Below are 26,863 nucleotides of genomic sequence, written 5' to 3'. Positions count from 1 at the left end.
GATGTGTAATCATCCTGGGCATACAGCTGCTACTTAAAATGAACATAAACGCCAAGAATTCCTTGGTATCATGTGGATCTGATAGATTTGCTCCATGCACCAGGTCCTAGTGGTTCCAGCAAGCAATTTCCATGGTGCTAAAGCTACTTAGCTTAATGATTAAAGGATTCAAGTTATAGCATTGCATTTACTGAGGAAAACTTTCAAGTAATTTTCAATTCTAAGTAATGGAATCACAACATTTGATAGCATTTAGTTACTAAGGGCTCTTTTGTTTTCTGTTTTTTTTTTTCAAAACTTAGAAGTAACAAAAAACAAAAAAAAAACAAAAAAAATACTAGTCTGAACCATGTGCATAATGCAGTCTTGTTGCTTTTTGAATTGTTTGTAAAATCTTTAGAGCTTTTTGTAGCACAGATTTATTGCTTCCAAAAAGACTGAAATAACCAACAAATAGCAGAAGATTTATTCAAATTCTATCTTCAGCATCAATCTCCATGTGGTTCACTAATTTTTAGTGAAATAAAAGTGCAAAACAACAAAAATGCCAAGCAGGCCTTAAGTTTAACCAGATTATCTTGCATGGAGCCAGAGGGAGCCAGTACAGTTACTGTCAAGAATTACCTCTCAGATATTATCTTGTTTTTCTTTGGGCTAGTGCAGCATGTTTGAATCAATCTAAGCTTTAAATTCAGCTAATACGGTTCCACAGTGAGTGATTTGAACCAAGATTCTTCGGTAATGTTTATGATGAGCAGGTTCCTAAGGAGTGGAAGCTGGATCCTGAATGGGATGCTGAACCAAAACAGCCTAAGCAGCTGAGCCATCGTCGGAGGTTTCCTAGCAAGTGGAAGGCTGCTTCCGGTCCCGACCCTGTGAACTCGGTACGGATTGTTGATCATTTTGTGATTCAAAGATCTCTTACGGACCTCACCGAAGGAGGCAATGGTTGATCGTTCATATTGCATTTGTTATTTATTGATTGCTCAGTTCTCGGTCCCTTTGGAATCTGTACAGTGGTTTAACTAACTCATCATTCCGAGTAGATAGAAGGGAAATAGGAATTGAATCAAAGTGAAGTTTCCAGATCAGCGGTTCCTACTTTCACATTTTGTTCAATGGAATATGGACGAATTATTGGCTTAGCAAAGTCTAGAATTCCTTCTAAGGTACCGCACTATAAGCTTTTAAGGGCTCAAAAACAATGGCGTAACCTTTTATGCCATAACACGGGAAGTAACCAGAAGCCGGCCGATACTCTGCCTGGACAATTTTTTACTTGATCATGCTTTTGTGGTTGATTGTATTGTATTTTTGTGGATATGTTTATGAGGAAATAGAGGTAGAGGTCTCATTATGTGAAAATTTCGTTAGAGCGGGGCATTTTTTTTAAGAGCTCAAAGATGTGACTTGCCTTGCTGCTTAAATGATCGGGGAATTGAGAAATATGGTGGGAGTAATCCCACGGTTGGTAACTTATTTCGCGTGGGAAACATTTGGTATGCACGGTCGCAAGCTTTGAAGCAAAAAAAAAAAAAAAAAAAATGGTGGAACCTCCCCCCACCACTATGCACTTTAAAAAAAAAATACGGTGGAACCTCGCATTCCCGGCCATCTCATGTACTCTTTCTCTTATCATTCCCTCCTCATTTCTCTTAAGTCGGATGCTGGAATGGGAACAGTAACTCATTCAAATTTTTTGTTGGAGGAACTTTCATTTTTTTTACGGTTCTAAATAAAAATGGATATTCAAATTTTTTAATATTTAATCTCTATTCTCCTAAAGTACCTATATTCCATGAATCAAATACGTTGGAAGTTGTGGCTATTCTAATTTATTTCTATTTAAATTTCGATCAACAATCAAATATTTTTTAAGACGATGTATTGATCTAAAATTTCATAAAATTCATGGGTTGAGTCAAGACAACTAATTAAGTCAAGCTGGATCAGGCCTATACTAACAAGAATCTAAAGTATTATTGGGTGAGCCAAACCAAGTTTTATTAGGAGAAAAAAAAGATCTCAGTAGAACTTTTTTTTTTTCTTCTCATGGGATTCAAGCCAGCCTAAGTAGTATTTAGGTATATAAAGTTAGATCAAGTCCGATTTGATTTAGTTGATCGTGTTGGTCCAACGCATGAATTCCTTGAGATTTTGCACAGATATCTAAATAGTCCCTTAATTTCCTTCCACTTCAATTCTTACCATCCGGACCTTAGATTCCACCTTCGAGCCTCCATTGACATCGAGATCGGCATCTTGGATACGAGGAGGGAAGCTCGCACTTCGTTGCAATGCTTCTTTGATCTTTTTTCTTTTTTTTTTTTTTTTGTTGGTCGGTGATGCCTTGGGCATTGGGACGTTGCTGCTGGTCTGGCTGGTCGATGCTGGTTGTTCTTACCGGCGCGTGAGTTTTCCGAGATGCCGGTTTTTGGGGCACGTGAGGGTTGAGCGGCTTCTTGGCTGCTCCCGTTCGGTTGCGCTGGCATTGATCGTGGGCCGGTGCTCGCATGCATGATAAGGACTCTGGCTTTTTCCTCTTTTTAAGTTCTGGTTGTCCCGCTGGGATTTGTTAGCTTCCAGTTGTTTTCTTTCACCCTTTGCGCTTCCCCCTCCTGGTTCCTCTTCTTTTCCCAATTTTGCGAAGTAAAGAATTTAACTACGAAATTATCTAACCATAAAGCCGTAGTTGACTGGCACCAAGACATGCGACTTGCAAGGGCGAGGTAACAGATGAAAATAAATACCATGCAGGTATTGCCTTATCTCTACCATAAAGAACTAGCTGCATATACAATGTACGTCGTTTTGGCTTGCCGACTTTTTTGGGTTAAAGTAGCAAACTAGCATTATAATTTTATACCAATTTTGAATATCTGTTTGTTTTTCACATATAAGTCAAGGAATAGATGTCTGATCAACAGGCATATTTTTTTTAAAAAAAAAATTCTACTCCTGAATGTGAAAATATAAGCTAACCAAAAAAAGTAGGGACATCAAACAAGCAAGCTGTTCACTGACCATTTCCAGGATAACTTGCAATTTGGTTTGAATTCGGTTTGCTTAGCAAATAAGTTAGGCTAATCCTTTTCCTTTTTTTTTCTTCCCGTGCACTCCTTTGTCCATGAATCAGTCCACTTACAGGTTTCCTTCATGAAAGATGTGCTGAATTTTGAAGAGAAGCAAAAGATTCTTGGGCGCTCTTGATCCACGTAGTGACAGTTTCTTGGTCACCTTCCAAGAGGACATCTGAGGGTTTAAACTTTAAGCCATGCCAAAGCAATCATCAATCCTTCTCATACTCGGGAGAGAATACCATAAAATGTTAATGGAGGAGAACAACCCAATCTTTCCACATTGCTTCCCATTATGTTTGAATAAAGGGCCAATTCAAGTCCTGTTCACAGTTTAAGAAGACCTCTGGTCTTCAGTAGTTGCTTGCATAGGATCATTTTTCCTCCAACCTTCCAAAAATAGAAATGCACTTTGGGCGTAGTTTTGGACTTCCAGGTCCAGTGGAACTCATCCTGTGGTTCATGGACAATTGATCAGGCACCACATCAGATACATCCTCCAGTCTAATCCTTGTGGCCATGTTACTTCCCTAGCAAAGAACACTACCATCATTGCTCCATTGATAGACAATGATTTTTTTGGTTGATCATGTCAAAGGAAAGTATCAGCTTCAGTATGTCTATATGCCATTCCTTGACATTGGTAAATAGATCACATGCATTCAAATCAGCAGGCGAGGTATTGATATTATGAGGAACAAGCCAGCAACCGTCCATCTAAAACAATCTGCACCATGAACAAAATTTTGACATGGCTCTCCATAGAACCTCTTCTAGTCCCAACGTAGTTTTGCCATGAACCATGGAACTGGTATTTGGCGATGGCTACTCGATTCCAGTGTGTCTTGTCACTAATCTCAAACCTAGAAGCCCAAGATCTCCATTCCAGGTTCACAAATCTTATACCACGATATACTCCACTGACATATTTTTTGGATTACAATTTATTTGTCATTCATTCATAAGCCGTTAGGAGTTTATTATGGAAGTAAGTACATTAACTTGAGCTTGGCTTGTTAGTAGACTTAGCCGACTTTAAGTGAGGCTTGGCCTATGTTGGGCCTGCAACAGAGAGAGTGACATCCGTTGCATGTAGGGCTATTAGCTTAGCTCGTTATCCTATTCATTTGAAATATTCGAATCAAAAAAGCCGTGTCCGTCTTGTTCATTAAACCGTAGAATCAAACACAAATAAAATTTTTAAAATCGATATTTTAATGATCCAAACTAGAACAAGTCCTTGTTCGATCGTCTTCGAATCGATAAAAACTCGATAAAATAAATAAATATATTATATATTTATATATATTTTACTAATATATTTATTTTTTATAATTTTTTAATATATTTTTTTAGTATATTTTTTTAGTATATATAATGTATACTACATATTATAATATTATATACATAAGTCTTAATAATCACCATCAGATCAATGATTCGATGGTGGTGATCAATTGATTAATTAATCCTAGTCTATATATACTCTCTTACACTCAAATCCTAACCCTCTGACAGTCTCATTTCATTTCATTTCATCCCTTGACCTCTCCGCTTCTCTTCGCGACGGGAGGTGTGGAGGACCTCCGGCCGCTCGATCTGAATCATCGTGAGTATGATCCAGCCGTCCTCCCGCACCACACGCATGAACTGGCTCCGCCATCCATCCCACCCTATCAGCCATGGCAGCGGTGGCGAGAATTTCGCCTCCGCCCTCCACCACCGCGGCCTCCTCCTCCTCCCCCACGGCTGTGCCTCCAGTCTCTGATCATCCTCTTTCGGTGTCCATCTCCTAATCTCTTCGATCCCGATCCCACTGTTGTTGTAGCTTTCAAAATTGAGATTTTCGGTACAGAGGCGGAGGTTGCCATGGTCGAGGTTGTGGAGGCTGCGAGCACTGAGATTGGTCCGGTGCGGTGGCTTCTCTATAGGGCCAACAGCAGAGGACTCGATAATGTTCGACAGTTTGGAGGTATCTCCGATGAGGAGGTGCAAGCCATCGATGTCGAAGGAGAGGATATTTTGACAGTGACAGAGAGGATTTCGACGTTCGATGGAGTGGTTGGAAAAGTCCAACAAGATATGGACGGTGTCTTGCATAGAGTTAATATGATTTTTTTTTAATTTTTTTTAAAATATTTATTTTTTATATTATTCTAAATGAATTGGATTCGAGTTTAATTTAAAAATAATAAGCTTAATAAAATTGATCTCAAATAAAAATTTTTTAAATATATTTGAATTGGAATTGAACACAAATTAAACGACAATTCGAAACAGCCGATTTTGAGTAGCGGTGGGTTCGATCGTATCCAATTCGTTAACGGCCCTAGTTGCACGTGTCCAGCGAAGTTGTCCTGCGATGTAGCACGTGTGGTGGCAGCGTGATGCTTGGTAGTTCCGACAAAGGGTTCGGGTTGTATCTTTCACGAGAAAGAATGATCGATATGTTTCGTAACATCAAGCGTTGGATCGCCCAATCCACAACTCTTAAAGCATTCCAAATTGTTTCTGCCGCGTCTCATCGTGCGATCCAACGGTTGATGTTGCAAAAGAAGGTGAATCATTTTTTTTTGTGAAAGATAAAACGTGAATCCTCCGAGGAATCGCGAATCGCTCTGTGCTTGGTCCCGAGTTCCTTTATCTGTTTCTCTCTTAGATAAGAATCCCCTGAATGCGGAATCTTCTTTCCGCTCTATCTTTCCCCTCTTGTCTCCATTTTCATCTCTAGATGCCCTAATCCGGACTCCACTCTGAACGATGGAAGGATAAATCCTGAAGGGGAAATTTAAGATATTTTGGTGGCTTTAATGGAGATCGGACGAACTCGGCGAGGTGAGTAACTCCTCTCCTCCGATTGGCATGCAGGAGCGATTCGAAATTTCTCCCATGCTTCTCCCATGTGGCAAAAGAATTCGTTTTTCTCATGGAAGATCCATTTTTGGTAGTTATTTGCGGATTATTTTCGAATATGTGTTTTGACAGGAGTCTTGATTGTTTTTTCTTTTCTTTTGGTGGTGGTGGGGGTGGGGGGTTCTTCTATTGAAACCCTAGATCCACCCCAATCCGAGGAACATAAATCTTAGCATTTCTTTATCCTTTTCTGGCTTTAATTGTTGTTTTGATATTTTTAAGCTTCAGAGTTCGAATTTTAAGTGATCGATTGTCTTGATCATGTGAAAGATTTCGCACTTGCTTCCATTGATGAGAACTATTTCACGTTTCTTACTATCATGCTTAGGATATTTCTACATATATGCTTTAAATAGGGGATCTTATTTGGCATAATTTCGGTTATTAAATCATGCAATTGGTGTAGTTTTTCCATCAGGACTTTGCGTTTGAGCATCAGGAATATGATTTTGTCATGCATGCACTGGGACACTGCTGAGTAGGAATCATCAAATTCTGACCAATCTTAGCCGAATCTCAATAATAAGAAGGGAAGATGCTGAGGGGAGAAGTACAAAAGGTGCCCAGTCCAGATATAAAGAAACGTGTACAAAAGGTGCCTTGTCTAGAGATGCACCTTTCCTGATATATATCTATATACGTGTGTGTGTGTGATTACCTTGCCCTAATCCATGACGATTGTCAGAGAACTTGTATTTTGCTCCTCTTGAACCGTATCTTACCTCAGTTCTTGCGGTGCACCATGCCACAATCGAGTTGCTTGATCAGGGATTTACTTAGTATCACTTGTCATAGATATTGACCTTCTTCATATGGATTATGTGAATTTATATTTGACTCATGAAATACATTATTAACAATAAAATATCTGACGTTATCAATAAATAAAGAGAATATCTTCTAGGATCTTTATTTCTAGTTTGTTCTTTTATTTTTCCTATTTCTCCTAGTCAAATAATTATTTAACTTTAGGGTTCCGTTTGAAGGCTCTCTTCATAATAATTGTCTCTACATTGATTGCAGCAAGTTATGTTGAGATAACTTTCACTATCTATAACATGCTTGGTAATCACTGTAGCTAGTTGCATGTAAAAGGAATATAAACATATACTTTCATTTCACTTTAACATAGGGTGATAGGGGGAAAACCTTCCATCTCTTTAAAATTGTTTCTTATGTCTCTTATTTTTGGTTTCAGGTGCAAAATCTTATTGAGCATCGTCTTAAGCTACACATGAATCAGAAAGAAGTAGTTGACGCACTCTCTCTCCAGGCAAAAATAGATCCTAATTTTACAGAAGTTGGTAATTACATGCCAAATCATCGTTTTCCTTTTAGGATTTTTATTGTGGATTGTGAAGAAAAGATTGCTAGACCTAAATCAGGATCAGTTAGATGCTTCTTTTCTTCATAGATTTATGCATGGGGCATATAGCTTACAGGGTTCATAAATTGAGTAAATGTGGATTTGTTTCAACTTTTATTTAAATTCATGAAGCTGTTGCATATGCATTTTGCTAGCCTTTTGTTTTCTAATTGTTTGTCAATCATATGTGAAAATAATGTCGTATATAGTGGAAATAATGATTGCTATGAAGAATTGAAGGTGCAGCCATGCTACATATGAAGCTGCATACATGCTTCTATAAACAATATGAAAGAAGCATGTCTATATCTTATGAGGAGAACAGTCAAAATGCTTCTTAGTAACAGAATATGGCCTATAAATCCATTGTTATGCTGCAATCAACAATGATGAACAATCTTGTCTTATGATTTTTCAAGTTGTAAAGTTCTACATTATAGACAACATTTGCATTTTAAGAACTTTCTGTTGAGTAGAAAGTAATTGCATGATATATTCCATGTATGTTGTCAGAAATTTGATAAGTGACTCATTGTAATGAATTGATATGTTGTGAACTCTTATACTTGAATTGAAGAGTAGTTTGCTGCTCATCATCATATTGCTGCGCATTGTGCTTGCTATTTAGGACTTCATTCTTTATTAGCTTTAAATTTGTCTACCTATATTAGATTTGCTGATGTTCAAATACAGGTTGACATGACTCCAATATTTTGGTTAGTCTGCTTTGATAATACAAATGCCAGTCTGCAGTGAAATTATCAAAGCATACTTGAATCTGTTCGTTTGGTTGCTACCTTATGACCCCCATTGAATCTTGCCTTCTTCCTTCACCTCCGAGAGCATTATTAATTTGCTCTGTATGTACAATACACTTTCCACCACTCCTGACCATGTTTGCCCACCATCTCCAAGCCTGTCTCCCCCTCCCAACCACACAAAAAAAGGTTGAAATACATCCAATCCTGCCTCTGTATTGTTGCACTCAACACTATCATTTATTGGCTACCAGACAAATCTCATAAGTGGCCGTTTATCTGTGGATGTAATAGACTATGCATGTTACTATTACTCTCTTTATGGGCTCCTAAGTTTCCTGTCTATCTTGATACGATTCACTGTTGTTCATTTGATTTGATGAAAATAAAGCAGAAACAACGTTGAGCCTCTTTCCTCGTTCCATTCAATCATAGCAATCTTGTATTGCGCTCAAGCATCTTCCGTTGAAAGTGGCTTACCTTGCTGGTACAGATGACTCATGCCCTGTGGGGCACAGAGCTGGAACAGGTGGCCTTAGGAATCACAATTCTATGGATGCAAATACCTTTGAAGTAGACTGCTTCCTATCCTGATGTAATATCATTTCGATCAGATTGAAATATATCACACAAATTACGTACCACTACTGCATTATCTAATTATGAAAATGATCATTTAGATATAAAATATCTGTGGGGTTACTACTTTGCCTTCTCTAACATACTTGCATGTGCAGTGTACGTCATCACCAACAAAAACAAAGAAGTTATGCACAAAACTTGTATAAAATCTGTTGCAAATACTAGTTAATGGTTATGCAATTAAAATTACTGATCATAATTACTATATATGATAAATATGTATCTTATTAATTTATTGATTAAAAAAAAAAGTATTATCTTAATTTCTTTGTTTCTGAAAAAAGGGTGTATTTCAACAATCCTTGCATCAGAATCCCATTTAATAAAGCTTGATAAATTCAAACAGAAGAGTTAAAGACATAGTAAGATGAAAGTATTAGAGTTGATAATAAATTTGTTGTTTACTACATTAGAGCATTATATTTGGTAGGCAGTCAATAATTTGACATATTCATGCACATATAAGAATGTATTATACACAGCATAAATAAGACTATGGTACTTAAAATGCCTGATTTTATGTTTTGATGTTGTTAAAATTGGTTATAAACTAAAATCAGGAGTTAATATAGGCTGTTTCATTTTTTAGATATCTCATGCAGACAATAGATATACCTTGTTTCTCTTGTGATATCTAGATGTTTCCATCTTTTTCATGTGAGAGCAATTGCAATAACCAACCTGAGAGTACATCTATATAATAATAGTAAAGCAATAAACAGGTTTTAGGAGTGGTATTTCGTATTGACACCTAAGATTATAGAGTAATCTTCTAATACACCATGTGTCACTTGGAAATATGGGAGCGCAGGGCGTTGCGCGGCGTGACGATTAAATAAGCTTGACTCTCCTCGCGGGAGAAAGGAGGGAGGGAAGAGGAAAGGAGCAGCTTTTAGGAAGGAAAGAATGAGCAAGAGAGAGTCGATGGAGGGAGAGGGCGCGACGGCTGGAGAGAGGAGGCAGAGGAGGAACTGCGTGATGTGCGGGTGGTGATGGAGCTCCTCCAGTCGATGGGTGTGGGAGAAGAGGAGTACGAGCCCCAGGTGGTCCACCGGTTCCTGGATAACAAAAATCTTTTGCATTTTTCAGTTTGCACAAAAATCTATAAGAAAGATGATAAACACAGGATGAGTCAAGGGAATGTGAATGAGCCTCCAATCTGTGAATTACCTGACTAGGGATTAATGGCTTCCCATTACAGTGATATCATGATCACAATGAGCCCAGACCACACGAAGACAATGGTTGGTGTCCTCCCCCTTCTTCCCATCAGTCCCTTTGCAAATGGGTAGAGATGAGCCAACACCTAGAAGCTGAAGAACACACCACCCAGCACCTTGCTCCACTATGGAATCACACTGTATATCGTTCGGCCGACACCGACAGCAATTGCAATCAGATTTACCATTATGATGGTGAGTAGTGGTATCATCAATGATGTCCACCTCAGAATCCCGCCCCAAAACCTAATAGTAAGTTTAACTAACCATGGATTCCACTTCGAATCTCTTTTTCTTCCACAAAATTTGAGAAAACTTTCTGATACCATCGTATCACTCTCGGATCTGGTAGCTGGTGGAAGTAGTGCATTCGAATTTGGTGTAAATTTGAGAGAGAAAAAGTTTCAATTTTGTATTTTAGGCTTGGTGTAGTTTTTGGTGATTGTTGGTTCTGGTGTTTGAGAATGATGCACTGGGAAAAATTTTTGCCTCAAAATTGAGATTTTTAAAAAATTTTATGGTCTACCGCTTTCTAGGATGTAGAGGGTTGAATTAAAAAATTCAGCTTTTTGGGTTTTAGGGCTGAATAATCTTGGGGATTGAATTTAGTTAATTGAAGCTCCAAGGATCAAATCAGTTGAACTATTTTACCAGCTGTAGAGAACAGGTTAGATTTTTGTGTTGATATTCTGGATTAATAGTAATAAAAATATTATATTAGTATATGTATTAACATAATATTAAAATATAATAAATATTAATTTCAGTCTGAAAGGTATTTTTTCCCTCAAATTTCGGTCTAAAATCAGCGCTCTGAATGATCTTAGATATTCGACCTCGAGGATAGACATCTCATCATTAGGTTAGACCTGATAATCAAGTTTATTTCCGTGTTTCCTTCATTTTTGTTGATTTTAATTTTTTTCGTGTTTCCTGTGTTTTCGTTGATTTTTCCTATGTTTTCTCTATTTTTCCTGTGGTTTTGTGTTGGGTATTTTCTTTCTGTTTTTCTGTTCTAAACACCGTACCTACTACATTCTAAACACAATAAATTATTATTTTTCTAAACAATTTCACTGTTCCAATTTGTTTTGATCTAAACTATTACTTTGAAGAAAGGAGGGATCAGAGACCAAGACTCCCACAAAACCCACCATTCTTAAGCTTCTTTGGCTGTTGGCTTTGGGGAGTTTCTTCTGTTTCTCTTTTGTTGGACTTGGGACCTTGAGTTGGTGGTTGCAGTCCTTATCCTCCTTTCTTGATCTCTTGAGCCTTTGATGGAACAACATAGAGAGAGAAGAGGAGATGGAGAAGAGAGTAAAGAGGAGCACAATCGAAAGCAGCACCACATGCATAGCAGGGGGTGAGGCTCCGTTAGAATTTAAAATTAAAGCCATTGTCATTAAAGCTGTAATCCATGATTACTACAGTCCAAAGCAACCAGGGAAACATGGGAGCAACAGTCTAATTGACGGGGTTATTTGAAAGGTTTGGGTTGTATCTTTATGTATTCTGGTAGCAGGCCAAATGAGTACTGATTTTGGTAACAATCAATGGCCTGGACTTTGGAGTGCAAAAGGTATTGTTGCCAAATGTTCTAATGTGGATAATGAATTTGGGTAAGGGATGGGTATCATACTGATGGCAATTGCATGTCCCCCTTGGTGCTTTAGTTTCTAAGTATTTTTCATGTGCTACATGCTGCAAAGAGAGCTATGCGATGTCACCATTGGTCACAAGATCATTACATCTTTTTAAGATAGGAGGGACACTTTGTTGTACAAAAGAGGCAAAAAGTAGAGCTAACATGCATTTGTGGGGATTGGTATGATCAGGTTTGTTGGCAAAGATATTCAATATGAGCAGCATCATGAGTAAGAAAATTCAAAATCTTGGTTAATTAATTTCAAGTGACCAATTTGATCATTTGTAAAACTAGGCATGCTAGAAAAATTTTAAGATTTTGGTGCAATATAGTCAAAAAATAGGAAAAATCTATTGAAAAAAAATTAATTATTGGATTTGCAATATTGGATCATCTTTTTTTTTTTTTGTCCCGAAAGTATTAGAATTTTACTAGATTTTATACGTATACCTTTATTGTTGCATCTACTCATAATGGGACTTAACAGCCTCAGTTTTTTTGGGCATGTTTTCCAAAAATAGAAATCAAATTGTACCTGTTTGCTTCCAAAAGATTTTGAAAGCAAGAATAGACAGATGTGAATCTGAATGAGTCCAATACAAATCATTGAGTTCGAGTATTTCGCCAACTTTTCAACAATAATATATAAAAATATTAAAATTTTTTTAAAGTAAAAATAACCTATGTTGTCTAAAAAAATGAAGGTCTAGAAAATAAACAAGACAGAAAAATCCCAAATTTAGAAAAAAAATATCTTATAAATAGCTTATAATCCACACTATGCATAAAATATTTTTTTTATTATTTCAATTATATTTAAAATGCATATAGACTATATATTAATAAATTAATAAAATAAAATATTTCTTAAGAAAAAAATACATCCCGTACATGGCATGGGGTGTCAGAGGGATGAGGTCTCGTACACCATTCTTATCTATGGGCTTTGTGATGCTGGGAGGATGGATGAGGCTTTGGCATTGTTCTCGGAGATGGAGGAAGATGGGTGTGATCATGATGTGCACATACATACGGTCTTGATAAAGGCATTATGTGGGTCGGGGAGGAGGGAAGAGAGGTTCAATTTGTTTCAGGAGATGGAGGAGAAGGGCTACAAGCCAAATATTTACACCTACACTATGGTCATCGGTTGCCTGTGTTAGGAGAGGAAGCTTGAGGATGCAGAGGATATGTTGAACAGGATGTTTGAGGAGGGTTTGGCTCCCAATGTCATGACTTATACTACTATAATTGATGGATGTTGCAAGAGTGGGAAGATTGATGCTGCTCTTGGAGTTTTAGAATTGATGGAGTCTTTTTTTTTTTTTAAAATAAATAATTTTCTGCGTCTTTGACGTTCTTGATTTGTATTTTGAGAACTCATTTCTTGATGTTCTTTTTTTCCTTGAAGGATATAGGATTTTGTGCTAGTTATGGAGGTGTGAGTTGGTCCCTTCAAATTTTGAGATCTCTTGAACCTTCTCGAGCCTCACATCCCATGGGAATAGAGATGTTTGATTTTTGTTAACTTTGAAAGTCTAATTTTTGATTCGTTCCTTGGTTTTTGGAAAGAATGAAATATTGTTCTGGACTTTTATATTTCATAGCAACAGGTCTAATGGTCAGCAATATTTTAAGATTTGCAATTTCGTTTTTGAACACAAAGTTCTTTCTGTTTTGACACCGTAAGGTGTAGTTGCCTCCAATAAAGTTGGTGATGGTTCCTAACAATCAGTGATGATTATGTCCTGAAATATGAAATTCTACTATTTTCAGTCCGGAATCCAATCTAATGCTCTTCTTGAATGTACGCTAGAGCCGGATTAACCTATATTCATATTTAACTGTAAGTGGCAAACATGGCTGGTAAACTTATTGTGCAGCATTTAATAAGAATTTGAGGCTAGATCTGGCCCTTCACAATATCTTTCTAAATACTAGAACATCTACGTTTAGGTGTGTCAAATGGTAGATAACTTTTTTCAAGTAAAAGCAATTGATTAGGTGTTTCTAAGGCTCATGACCAGTTTTATGAGGCCTCTACCCTGACTTGGCTAATAAGGCATTATTGAATTGATAGAGATCTCTAACACCTAACCCATCTTCTTCTTTAGCAAAATTTTGTATTTGAATGACAAATAAGCTAAGCTTGTTAGTTTCTGGGAGCCTCTAGCGATAGTCCTTCACTCCTACTTCCAGAATGCAACATATAAAAGATAGTATGATCAGTCACTCTTCAGTTCAGTCTTATCCTTCTATAGTAACAAGGGCTATTTTCCATTTAAACTGTTTATTTGAAATGATTTTTTGTGCCCTAGATATATGTTCACAGCTTATTATAGAAGGCGAATACCATAAATTGTTAATTTCTAAACAATCTCACTGTTCCAGTTTGTTTTGATCTAAACTATTATTTTGAATGTTTGATTTATTTTACTGTTTGCTCCAATTAAATTGCAAACTAAATTATTATGTTTATAGTTTTCTTTACATTGAAATCTATTATTGTGGTGACTATTTTTCTACATTTGCAAAATCAATAGGCCCGGGCATTGTCTGGCTACTATGCTAGTTATTAGTAAAAAGGAAATTGTATGATGGAGAGATAGGCATAGGCACTTGTGCATGGATTAGAGGGAGCTGAAGAGAGAGGATGATTAACTAGTTAATTTTTCTTTAAAAAACTGAAGTGGAGCTAAGGACACCAAAGTGAGACAGGTCTTGCTGGTTAAGGGGTTAAATTAGCTTAAAGCTGTTGAGATGAATTGAAGATAAAGATGATTGGGCCATGATTATAGTCCAGAGAGGTCATATGAGACTATCCAATCTCATGAATTTGTAAGCAGCCCAGTTCTTTTACACTATAAATTGTGTTTTTGTATTGAACCATATAAAACAAATTCGGTGTTGAATACGCTATATTTTATGCCTTCACTCAAATGATGTGTCAGGTAGTGATTAGAAGGCTATATATCAGTCAATTTAAATCATGCATTGCCACATTAGTGCATAAAGTGCGCACCTAAACTACTGTGCATGGGCAAGGTATTTATATGTGGAAGCTATCAAAGACTAATCACACAATTATGCAAGGAAAGAGATATTGAGGTAGATTGAATGTGATGAAGAGGAAAGAGCAAAAAATCTAGCCATAAGTGATGGAAGTGAATAAATGAAAATGGGTATTTGGTGCATTGATTGGCTTTTTTTTGGCTGATCAAGGAAACTAAGTATAGAAAGAAGGCAAGTTAAATTTACAATAAAAATGAAAAAAATGAAACAAAGAAAATGATGTCAAAAAGAACAAATGTAAAACATGAAACAGAATAAAATGCGATAGAAAAGCAAAAATAAAAGTAGAGAATTCCGAAATATTGTTTAAACAAGAAAAAATAAAACTTGAAAACATGTAATGAATGGATGTGATGCCATCTGTTAGTGAATTGAAAACTATTTATTTATTTTTCTTAACTCTAGGAAGGGGGAGAAAATGAAGGAGCATGAATGAAAACAACTTCCCATATAGGAAAGAAGGTGACCAACAGATAGGATTTTTTTTTTTTTGGGGTGGCGGGTGATGAAAGAGAGTTTTGCACCAAAATGAGAAAGAAATTAAAGAGTCTAATATGATGAGGGAAGAGTAATGTTAAAATTGTCAAGAATGTGTATTGGGAGGCATGGTTTTGCTAGGACAAATGAGGGAGATGGCCTTGAGACCTCTCTGGATGGGAACCATGTAAAGTCTACCTCTCTTAAGAAAGTAAGTAGTCCAACTTGTTAGAGTAGATGAGGGAGATGCTGAGTGTGAGAAATGGACTTTGAATTTGAGCATTTAGGTTCCAGATATAGTAGGAAAGAAGCATATTTTTCAGCACAAGTTCATATGTTGGGTTTTGTAGGAGAGATGAGGGGGGCTGCTTATTTTCTATGTTTTGTAGAGCAAAAAGACTACAAAAAAAAAAAAAAAGTAATCTTGAAGTTGCACATTGTTTGGCATGTAAAGAATTTTATAACATGGGGTCTATGCTATTTTGGGAGCAAAATTTGACAAAACATGACCTAAATTCAAAACTCTTTTTTTGATATGTTATAGATAAGCTATTGTATGTTGCAAAATCATTATTAGTGGACGTCATAATGCAAGGAGAACATAATATAGAATGCTTTTATTTGTTTTTTATTATTATTGTAATGTTATAGCATGTCATCTCTAAGCAACTAATAATAATGCCATGTGAAAACATTATAATAGTCCATAACAATTTGATAGCATAATTTAAAAAAGGTTCGCCAAATCAGTGTCAAGGGGCTTATTGGCCATCGATTGATTTGGCATAGTACAAATCACGCCCGCGACCGATTTGGCATTGTACGGGTCAGTGCTGTGCCGTTCCGAGGTGTACTAATAGAGGGAGAGCTGGAGAGGGAGGGGGAGAGGGAGAAGAGGAGAGGGAGGGGGAGAGCGAGAAGAGGGGACATGAGAGAGAGAAAGGATGGCAGCCAGCTTGGCAAACCCTAATCCTAAGCGGAGCGTGCATGCGAGAGAGGTAGAGGGAGGGAGGGAGGAAATGACTTATCAGACTATCACGAGTAGTCTCGAAATTGAAAGCCGAACTATTCTGGTCCTTGATTGGTCTGGTTCAATATGCCCCGAACTAGTTGGTTCGGCACAATTCGTTTGTTCTTGTTTAAAATCATGTCTCTGAAGAAGATTTAAGTTGTTCTTTATGTAGACAAATAGTATTGTCTGACCTAATAATCTCATGCGTACAAATTCCTTTCTATAGGCATTTTTTGGTTCAACATCTGGATCCTTTTATTAAATTTACCTTAATTCCACACTATAATTCCACAATGTCTTGTTTTACTTTAGAGGTGTTAATTAGTATTTTTCATTTAGTAAACGGACAAAAATCCATGTTTTTGTTACCTAGCTTTAGCTACTTCCATGTAGTAATTTTTCTTGATGTCATCTTTCATATTTTTCCTCCATTAAGTTCCATGAGAATGATTTATTTGCTCATCAAGTGATCTTCACTAATGTTTTACTTTCTTTAAACTAATGGTCCATCCAAGTAATTTTATGTGCTTATCTCCACCTCATTTTTGTCAAAATAAATGATTACATGAAAATGATGAAAGTCAACCTTATGACAGTTGATATCAAGGCTGAATAGGTACCAATACCCATACCGGTCGTCATCAGTATGGTATGGTACCGGACTGGTATCGTATCGACACTTGGTATGATGGGGCATGCTGATCAAGTTGGCATGCCATTTTTTTTTTTTTGATTTCTAAGGTATCTAATCAAATTTTCATGATTTCTTGAGTGATTTTAAGTCCAAATTGATATTTGTTGATGTTATTTGATATTTGTATCACTTCGGTACACCCGTGATTAAGCATGTGATGCAGATCTAAATCTGACATGATGTTATGTCATAAAGGAACAACAGTACAAGTTTTAACATGTAGTCTTGGGACAGTCTTATAAGGATTAGATATTATTGAATCCTAATATGCTCAAATCAATTAAAAAAATAAAAATAAATCATCAATATATATCGAGATTTAGAATCTCATCGACTGCCAATATCATTTATAAATTATATTTTTATTTATAATTTTTAATAATATTTTATTTCAAAAATATATTTTTAGTTCAAAAATTTATATTTAATGAAAATTAATGATTTCACTGTCATTGTGTGGATCATCCATAGATTTATAATATACAATGAAATCATACCAAAATCAGAAATTTTGATATGATTTTTTCTTATTTTTTCAATTTTCGCGAATCTTAAAGTTGTTAAAAAAGAAAAAGAGAGAGGAAGAGGAGATAGGGAAGTGGGAGATAAGCTCATGTATCTCTATTTGATGATTTCTCCTTGTTTTGCACCTTGGTTGTACTGTAGAGAAGGGGGAGTTGTTTTCGGAAAGGAAAACGAATGGGAAGAGAAGTCGGGAGACTGGAAGACTTCTCTTCCCACTCATCAGCCCGACTTCTCTTCCCACTCATCAGTTTAAAGAACCCACTGAACCACCCAAAAAAAAAAAAAAAAAGAAACCCGAACTGGGCTGAACCGATCGGTTTGGAGCGGTTTGGTCCCTGTTTCGAATTTTAGGGCCGAATCGGCTCAGTTCCATTCCGGTTCGATACGGGCCAAACTGGGTGGTTCGGTTTGGTTCGGCGAACCATGGTCGATATTTGTTTTTAAGTGCTTTTGCTGACTTTGCTCATGATATGTGTGATTGTGAAAGCAATTTTGAAATTCCACTGGGTTATTATTACCACCTCTTTGGCTTTGTTATTGCTTTGGTTCTTGAATTGGTTTTGTATTCAGCTATACGTCAGGGCTTCAACATGCTCTCTATGACATGTTTATGTATTTCTTCTCCATATCTTGACAACTCTTTCTTCCTATGTAGGCTGCGTGTCCCTGCATTGGTGTCACCTTGGTTGTTTCTGCTATTCACTATAGAACTTTAATAAATCTCTGATATCAAACTTGTAGGTAAGAGAGAGGGAGAGAGAAGGGGGAGGATAACAAAGTCTCCACTGAAGTTAGGAATTGAGGGAGGGTGAGAAACGAGGAAGGGTAGAAGAGAGATGTATATCAGCAAGCCTGCTGTCAGTGCTGAACATCAGATATCTCTAGCAGGTCAACCTGTATGATATTTAGATTTACCTCTTGTTTTACTGCCCTTAAGCCATGATTCGCTGCTAGAATGTAGAAAATTATTGATGGCTTAAAAGCACAATGCAGTGTACAAAGAAGTGTGAGCTGGCCAAATAGGGGTTAGATTTTTGGCAAGAAAGGGCAACGTGTTCTGCTATTTCCCTTGGCTATGGCATTGAATCCTATTCTGCTTTCTTAGTTCTAAATCATTTTAGCTTCAATTGGGGAGTCGATTCATTTAATCAGTTTCCTCTGCTGGCATGAGGATGTCATTATATTGGTGACATCCTCTCTGGTACGGGCCAGTGGCTGAAAGACAAGTGTGATGATGTTGTCAAGTTTTTTTTTTTTTTTGACCAGTGTTAGCATTTATCTGGTTGATATGTTGTTTGGTACTGTATATCTAGTCCGTTGGTTCACTCATTTGTTCTTCTAGCAACTTACAATCAGCTACATGAATGAGAGAAAAATGTAAATTTTTGTATGATTTCCAAATGTTATCAGCTGTCAAAAAAAGAAAAAAAAGATTTCCAAATGTTATCAAGGCTGTAAGACATGCCTTCTGAAGCAAATAAGACACAAGTGACTTGGCATATGATTGTGGTATATAAGAAGCTCCACTGTTTTCCTTTTTACAAGCTTGTGCATCCAATGAAGTTATTCTCCTAATGGCTGCATCTTTTGTTTGCTTTCCAGTTTGGCCAGGACTTGAAAAAGATAATCAAGAATTTTTCAAGGCGCATCATGTTAGACTGATGCTTAAGAGCCAAATTTTGGTATTCAACAAGCTTCTAGAGAAACAGGTTGAGCTTATGCACCAAGTGTGTCCATCTGGTGTTGCTGCTATGCCTCTTTCCAGTGGCTCTAATTCTTCCACATGTACGGTTCTTTCCTTGTTTTTGTTCTTTTGATCTTTTTATCAAACTGGATTATCATATTGCTTGTTCATTTCTTTGTTTTTTTTTTTTTGGGAACCATACCTTGACTGTTATATTTGGTCTTATGTAAATGGAATGGGTTTCTTTTATATATATAGTTCGTCAATTCTTTAGGCTTATCGAAAACTAAGGCTTCTGATTTCTCTGTCTCTGATTAAAATTTTGTCACTTTGCTGTGTTGTGAGGCATGTTTGTGCACTAAAACTTTACATTGTGTTTGAGCAGCACTGTGGATATAACCATGAGATGCTTAAAGATCCATATGCTAGATGTTGAGATACTATATATGCTATGGTGATTATTGAGTAGTTATTTGGAATATCACCAAACTTTTAATATTACATCTTTTTAATTAATGTACTGAATCAACAATTTCATGATGAGGTTTTTTTTTTTTTTTTGTTGAAGCTGAGGATTATAATGTGTTGTAAGTAATATCTTTCTTAATATGGAATGTTCATAGCAAGAATGTAAACAGCCTTCTCTTATATCAATAAAGGCCAAAATGAGAAAGTAGGGCACCATACATCCCAGGATTTGATGCTTGCTCTGATACAATCAAGTGAAATATCCAAACTAGCTTAAAGCAATCTGACGCACAGCTGATCCACCTAATTTGATCCATATGCTCCACACTCCCCAGTGTAGTTTAAGTGGAATGAAGGCTAAGATTCTGATGGTTAACTTGGATCGAGAGGATCCTAGCTGTCAGCTTGCAATGTTTTTCTTCCCCCTTCTCCCATGTTCTCCCTTCTTCTCCCATGTTCTCCCTTCTCCATTCTCCCCTTCACTTCCCTTGCATCTTTCCTGCCTCCTCTCCTCTTCCTACTCCACTTTTGCCCTCTTCTGCATCCTCTCTTTCCTTCCCACTAATCTTACCTCTCTTTCCTTGACTTCTCATCCTTGTTGGCTGGCTATGATCCTATCACGTCTGTTTTGCCTTGCCAGCACTTGTTACCCAGTTGCGGCCTGCTGCCCTGTCACCATTCACTTGTTGCACTGCCCGGGCCTACCATTATCTGTCACTTGTCATCGTTGAAGGCTGTCACTGTTCATTGCACTTCTTTGCTTTTCTTTTCCAGTTAGTTGCTTTTCTCCTTCTCCAAGTTTAGTCTGTCTCATTCCAACTCATCAGCAGTTTTGCAGGAAGTAGCACAAGCTGGCAGCAGCCTGGTTGTGTTTGGATCAGGGAGGATGGCCTGACCCAAACACCAGTTGATTTGATCTGTTGCCACCCTTATTGGTGCCTCACTTCCTTTTCCTTCATCTTGTATGTAATCCTATGGCTGCTTCTCTATTTTGTTAATTACCTGTGAATAACTTTTCTAAAATAAGTTTACAGAGCAGAATGTGGATTTCTTTTTTTATCAAATTGTTTTTTCCCTTCTCAATGAGAGAATTGTTGGTTTTCTTTTCTTTTTTTCTTTTTTTTTTTTTTTTGCGTGTGCGTTTGAGATGATTTTTTTAGATAGCAGTGTTCTTATGGGTTGCTGCCAACACGTTTAGGACTGCATGTCACTCGCTAGTTTACACCTATGTTCATGTCATTTGTACCTATGAAGTGGCTAAGTTTTTTTTTTTTATTGAGATTAATGGTTGTTACACCACTCATCTCTGGTGTTGCAAAGATGTTGCCAGGCCATCTTTGTACATTAGTTTTACCAAGTCGAAAGGAAAATTACAACTTCAATATAATTTGTGGCTTGCTAGCCAGTCTGCCAAGGCATTACCCTCTCTATAGACATGCTGCACTATTGATTGTTGAAATGATTGTAAAAGATGTTGGATATCATGCATAAGAGGCCTAATCATCCAAGGGATTTTGTTCACCCTTCTGTAACATGTTTGACAAGGGTGAGAAAATCACTTTCAATGATCAAGCGAGAAAACCCAAATTTAGTAGCACCGTGAAAACCTTTTACACTGCCCTGGCTTCTGCAAACAATGGGTTATTAGCAGGAAGTAATCTTGCCCTGGATGGACAGCATCAGCCTCATTAGTCTGGAAACAGGAGCTGCTTCAGCATACTGTCGGCTCTGATGAAATGAGCCATCAGCGTTCACTTATCCAATGACAAGGAGGTGGTTCCCATGAAATAAATTTAGAAGTAAACCTATACTCTGAGACCATATTAGTCTTGCTGACACTGAGGACATAAAATCATAGTTCTATGATGACAGTCCCAGTTGTGGCCATGTTATCAGTAAAAACCTTCACATTCCTATTCTTCCGGATTTCCCATTAATATAATATCAAAAAAGTGCCATAGCAATGAGGCGCTTGAATGCTGGACTGGCAAGTACCATTCATAGTTCCCAACTAGTCTTGCATGATGATGCTTGAACGATAGGTGATTAGTTGTTTCAGAGAACAACCTGCATACCGGCCAGACATCATCTGAAGCAAAACCCATATGGTCCAGAAATTTTAGAGCGAGCAACCGCTCCATAGAGCATTTTCCAAATAAAGTACTGCATACAGGGAGGACTGGGTAGCCTCCTTATCTGTCTTCAATTGGCCCACTTAGGGAATTGATAAATGATGGGTTAAGTAGCAGTTCACAGAACTTGCTTTAGGATGCCCACGAGCATCATTTATCCAGATCCAGATGTCCTTAACATTGAATCTACAAATAGGCATTTGAAGTATCTGGTCGATGGCAACGGATCCAAGAACCTACAATAAAGCTTGAATATCCCATAAGCCATGTGAAGTTAAATTACTAAACTTCATGTCAGAAACATCCACTTCAGTGTTGAAATAAGTAGGCTTGTAAGGCAGGGGAACCTCAGAGGCCCATGTCTACGAATTGACCTTCATTTGATCCCTGTTGCCTGGACTATAGAGCAAACCTTTCATGATATTGTGGGCATTAATTGAAAGGAGCCTCCATCAATATCATACCCACCTCAAAGGCCTCCCCTCTCAGGTGTCAATATTACCATGCTTATACCAAAGCAGTTGCACCCAAAGAATATTGTGGCCATTAAGCACACTCAAAACATGCTTTATGACCATTGCTTTCTTGGCAATTGGATGGTCCCTGACCCTCATCAAATGCCACCCTGATCATTAGGCAACTGAATGGAGCAGCTATTTTGGACTATGCATAACATAAGATGCCTTAAGTGCCTTCTTCATGCTTGGAAATATCAATTTGAAGTCGAAAATTCTTTTGGTGTTGGTAGGGGCACCCATATGATGTCTTTTGTCTTGGGCTGCATTTTGCTGGATGAGGATGCTAAGCTGATCTTTCCGCTCATGCTAAAATTTCATCTTGACTCATTTAATTTTCTATAGATATATAGTATTTCTTAAGGATAAAGTAGGAATAGACTTGTGACTTCTACATGGGGATGTAACCTTGTCTTGCTACTTCGTGCTTTCACAAACATTAGAATACAAATTAGATACCATTTTTTCTCTTTCCAAAACATTGGGAACCACCATTTGTTGTATCTAGTTTAGGTTATTGTCCATGGCGCTTAGGATGGATTATTTGTTTTGAGAACATCTGAATCATTTATGGCAGATCTGTTGAGTGAAAGCTTGAAGGGGTATAGATAGTTGTTTCTGTCAAAAATGGTAAATGGAATCTAATATGTCTACCAGAATATGAAAGTGCATTTATCAGTTTAAACTTATTTAATAAGAACCAATTGGCAAAGAAAATAGTTCCAAACATCATTTAATGGAGTCATTGTCATTCATCAAATACTCCTTAGTTTTGAGTCAGTTACATGCCTTGCTTGAGCCATACACTACTATGTTTGAAGTCAACCCTGTCCTTGGGTTGTTCCTCAACTGCAACTGTACCTTGCATTTTTGGGATCTTGTTGATTGCCATGAATAAGTTTACAAGTAATTTATTTTCATTATCTCATTTAAGCATGCAAAAGAATAAATGTTATGTCTGCTCTTACTTGTTTCAGTGCATCGAACACCATCATGCCATTTGTCAGAACATGCATCTATGCCTTCAAGGTCAGATAGCATGCTTTGCAATGGAGCCATTGCCAATGCTATCATAAATGGTAGGCCAGCAGGAGAAGGCATTCAGTTTGGTGATGATGCATCTGTTTTTACTGGGAGCTTGGACGCTTCAACAAGCATGTTGTCAATGCAGAGCTCGACCATGGGAAGACTTATAGGAATTAACAGCACAGCTATAAAGTCTGAACCTAACCATTCAAGCAATTCTGAGTTTCCATTCTGTACTGATAGTAGCTTCTTAGAAACACACCGACCAATTGGAGATGCACCTGCTGGATCCTTCAGCAACTCAGAGTTGACCGGTCAACCATTAAATGATCCACTCCTGGATGAGCCATTTGGATTCTTAAGTCAGACTCCTCAGGATTTAAGTTTTTCAGATTTAGCAGATCATTTTGCTCAGAGCGCTGGTGTGTGTCAGTGACTGCATTTTCTGTATAGTTACACTTACTGCTGTCCCCTATGAAGTCCCCTTTCTTCCATGAAGAATATCAAATGACTTTGCTTTTCTTTGCTTGTTAGATATAATAGAGAATTATGTTGGATCTCCTTTTCTTCCACCTGAAGCAAGTAACTTCTCAGATTCTCCTGGAGAATGTAAAGGTGAGAATCGTAATTTCCTTTTTTCCATCACCATCTGGTTGCTAATATCTTATTTTATTTTATTTTTTTGTTTTAGAGGGAGAAAGTAGGAGACCAGATTTTATATCTGAAGGTGTCAATTATAAGGATTTTGTGAGTGACTGGTGATCTAATTGTATCTGCTTCTAAGGTAACTTTGAATCCTATATGCAAACTAATGATCATTATTGGCCTGTTATCTTTCAGCAAATTTATAGTAGAATGCTTAAGAAAAAGGCCTTTCTTTGTTCTTTTCTGGTCTTGTGGAAGAACGGAGATGTTACTTGGAATCTTCATACCAGTCTTGACCTTTCTGTAGCACCAATTTGTTATGACATGCTTTGATAAAATATTTTGCAATAGTTCTTCACTTTCTTGCCTGGCAAGTGTTTCAACGCCCTGTTATGTTCCACACAAGGTTTCCACAGTGCTGATGTCCCTAATAAAGTAGCCTTCTGAAACAGTTATTTATCGTTATAATGTGATAACTGCTGTTATTCGTCCCAGCCTCCGAACAAAATTTTGGTTTCTGGAGGAAAAAGTGTCTTTATAATAGCTGCCAATAACAGTAAATAATAGGCTGTGACAAGAAGATGATGGTTTCATTTGATTTTGTCACAGTTTGTGAGAATAAGTTTTTGGTTTTTGCACTTAACAAGAATAAAACTTTAATTGGTTGAATGGTGAAAATGTCATAGTAGTCCTTGTTATTCTTGTTTATTATCAATTATTCCAACAGCATGGTGGCTAAATAGCTATTTTCAAAGTACAATTTTGTACATGTTTAATGTAATTGTGGCTTCCGAAACCTCAAGCAATTATAACATGATAAAAGCTTTTTTTTTTTTTTTTTTTTTGAGATGGTGAATTTTTATATTTCAGTTATATGCTTGCTCGTGTATTATACTTTTCTACTTATGTGAAGATTTGTATGAGCATGTCTAATATTAGCTATTGATCGGGTAGATCTTGGTACTTATACAAGACCATGAAATCTAAATAATATCTTCTGAGTAGTGTTTTTGTGTGAGGTATTGGGTTATAATAAATGATGTCTGAGCAGATCTAGCCATGGCCTATGTGGACTAAAAACATCATATCACGACTTCATTTGGGTTGACCATCAGCTGATCTTGATGTTTGCAATTCAATTTTTGATACTTGTGATTAAATTTGAATATATTTGGACCCTTAGTTTGATGAGGTTGATAGAGTTTAAACAAGGACAGTATGTGAGGATGTTTATGATCATATGTTTAGGCTTACATCGGCTATGCTCTCGATAGATCTTAGGTATTTATATGAAGGAATCTTAATAATATATTCTCGTAAGTCTATTTTTCGTGAGGTCCCAAGTCATTACAGACGATGAGCAGCAGTAGATACACTGGTAAATTTCCTTCTCAAGGTCTAGAAATTTTCCACCATTTAAGTCCAATGCTTAACATCTATATATAATAATCTGATAACATTCTTTTTTTTTTGTTTTTGGTTCGGTGTTGTAATTTTCCAATCATAGTTTCGCATGGGAGGAGCTTCTCATTTACGGTTTCTAATCGTTTTCCGAATGGTAATGCAGGTTGACTGGGCGAAGGTGGTAGCTACATAGCTTGTGGGTAGACGGGTTTCGCAGGTTCTTGACATTCTGGTTATGACTGTTTGATTGCTAATGCTTGCATTCATTCGATGAACGCGTAATAATGCTTGTCTGTTGGTCAGAAGTTAGCGTTTTGTTTTTCAGACAGGTCTTATCACAGCGCTGAGAAATGATATTGGACTTTCAGGTTTTTATGTAAAATGCCTTCTAGGTATCCATGTTTACGTCTGCCATATGATAAAATTCCGTTTATTTTTTGGGTTTATGTGCAGTCCCATGCATCCCTCCTTCCTCATTTTTACATTGCTATATGAAAGATATGGACAATTGGGCATATCTTTTCATGGCATTGCATCCATCACAAAGCACTAAAGAATTACTGCAGGTTTGCTTCATCATTTGATCAAATTGAAGATTGTCTATGATGATTCTAACTTGGATATGGCTAAGTGATTTTTTCTTTTTAATAATACGATAGCAACCTTGTTCGCTTCTATCAATTGAAGGAACGCAAGCTATGCATGTATATCCATTAATTCCTCCTAAACTAAGCACAAGTGTTGGGTCAACAAGGCAGTAGTGCAGAGTTGGCACGTCTTTTGGTGGAAGAGATTTTATTCATTAATGCGGTGGTTTGTTTGGTGGGTAGCATGGTGATCTTTTAGGACTAGTTGCGCGCATAGGCGTAATTAACGGCCATACGTCTGTTGTTATGGGGGAAATAGAATGAAGAAGCTGAGCAAAGATGTTGTATGATAAATAAATTAGTGAATCAGCTATCTCATTAATTTGAATCTTGTCACTTAAGGATGAGTTTTGGTTTGAATCGGAATGGGATTTGAATTGAATATCAAAAGTTTATTGGGATTGTTGGGTTAAAAATTTTATGAGATTCATGGATTGGATTAGTATAACTATCAAATAGATTAGATTAGATTTATATTTTACAAATATCAAGGACTATCTTCAAAATAGATCAAATTTTCTCTCCAACTAAATGGCTGTTTATTTCCATTTCCGTTATCGCGTCTAACTCCCCTCAACAAAATATGGCCTTCAGAATATTAATTCTATGATTAGCTTTATGAAAAATCCAAACTCTCATAGGGATAAACCTTAACATGAGGAAAAAAAGTGAGAAATAATCTAAATGATATCCTCTTCAAGAACACATCAAATCCCACTGGAGTTACGGAAAAAAAAGTAGATGCCAATTTCAAAAAAGAAAACCCAAATACTCCTAAGAGCACTGAAACTCCAAAGCTACTATTCTTTTCTATTTCATGACTAAAGCGCCGCGACCACCGCAAGCCATCCGCTCGCCACGTCGCTTGCTTACATCCGCTGCGGCATCTCAATCGTATCTCTCCTTGCTCCCAATGAAAGAACTGGTCAAGTAGCACTTTA

At 37.0% G+C, this 26,863-nt stretch overlaps 3 protein-coding genes across 10 annotated transcripts in view; 2 read left to right on the top strand and 1 right to left on the bottom strand.

Moving 5' to 3' along the window:
• LOC105056370 (uncharacterized) overlaps window positions 1-1,475 on the top strand; it is a 29,604-nt gene extending 28,129 nt beyond the window's left edge. Inside the window, exon 16 of the mRNA XM_010938544.4 lies at window positions 759-1,475. Within this exon, the coding sequence (XP_010936846.1) occupies window positions 759-953 (195 nt within the window). The 3' untranslated portion in view covers window positions 954-1,475. The remainder of the gene's footprint in view (window positions 1-758) is intronic.
• A 3,132-nt stretch (window positions 1,476-4,607) lies between these two features.
• Window positions 4,608-5,177, bottom strand: LOC114912647 (uncharacterized). The gene has a single exon (XM_029260264.1). The coding sequence runs from the start codon at window positions 5,175-5,177 to the stop codon at window positions 4,608-4,610; it is 570 nt and encodes a 189-aa protein (XP_029116097.1).
• A 494-nt stretch (window positions 5,178-5,671) lies between these two features.
• Window positions 5,672-25,721, top strand: LOC105056328 (uncharacterized). 8 transcript variants are annotated; one of them, XM_073252018.1, is made up of 8 exons: window positions 5,686-5,912; window positions 6,409-6,585; window positions 7,189-7,294; window positions 19,004-19,186; window positions 23,178-23,648; window positions 23,761-23,841; window positions 23,918-24,010; window positions 25,439-25,721. In XM_073252018.1, the coding sequence occupies exons 2-7, from the start codon at window positions 6,526-6,528 to the stop codon at window positions 23,986-23,988; spliced, it is 972 nt and encodes a 323-aa protein (XP_073108119.1). In that variant the 5' UTR covers window positions 5,686-5,912; window positions 6,409-6,525; the 3' UTR covers window positions 23,989-24,010; window positions 25,439-25,721. The 8 variants fall into 8 exon arrangements, with proteins under 8 accessions (XP_073108123.1, XP_073108121.1, XP_010936811.1 ...); XM_010938493.4 differs by having other exon boundaries at window positions 6,397-6,585; XM_073252019.1 differs by lacking the exons at window positions 5,686-5,912; window positions 6,409-6,585 and adding exons at window positions 9,568-9,799; window positions 9,958-10,171.
• The last annotated feature ends 1,142 nt before the right edge of the window (window positions 25,722-26,863 follow it).

The sequence above is a fragment of the Elaeis guineensis genome, chromosome 2 (assembly GCF_000442705.2).
Source record: "Elaeis guineensis isolate ETL-2024a chromosome 2, EG11, whole genome shotgun sequence".
Classification (NCBI taxonomy): Eukaryota; Viridiplantae; Streptophyta; class Magnoliopsida; order Arecales; family Arecaceae; genus Elaeis; species Elaeis guineensis.
This window is presented reverse-complemented; position numbering and strand designations above follow the sequence as displayed.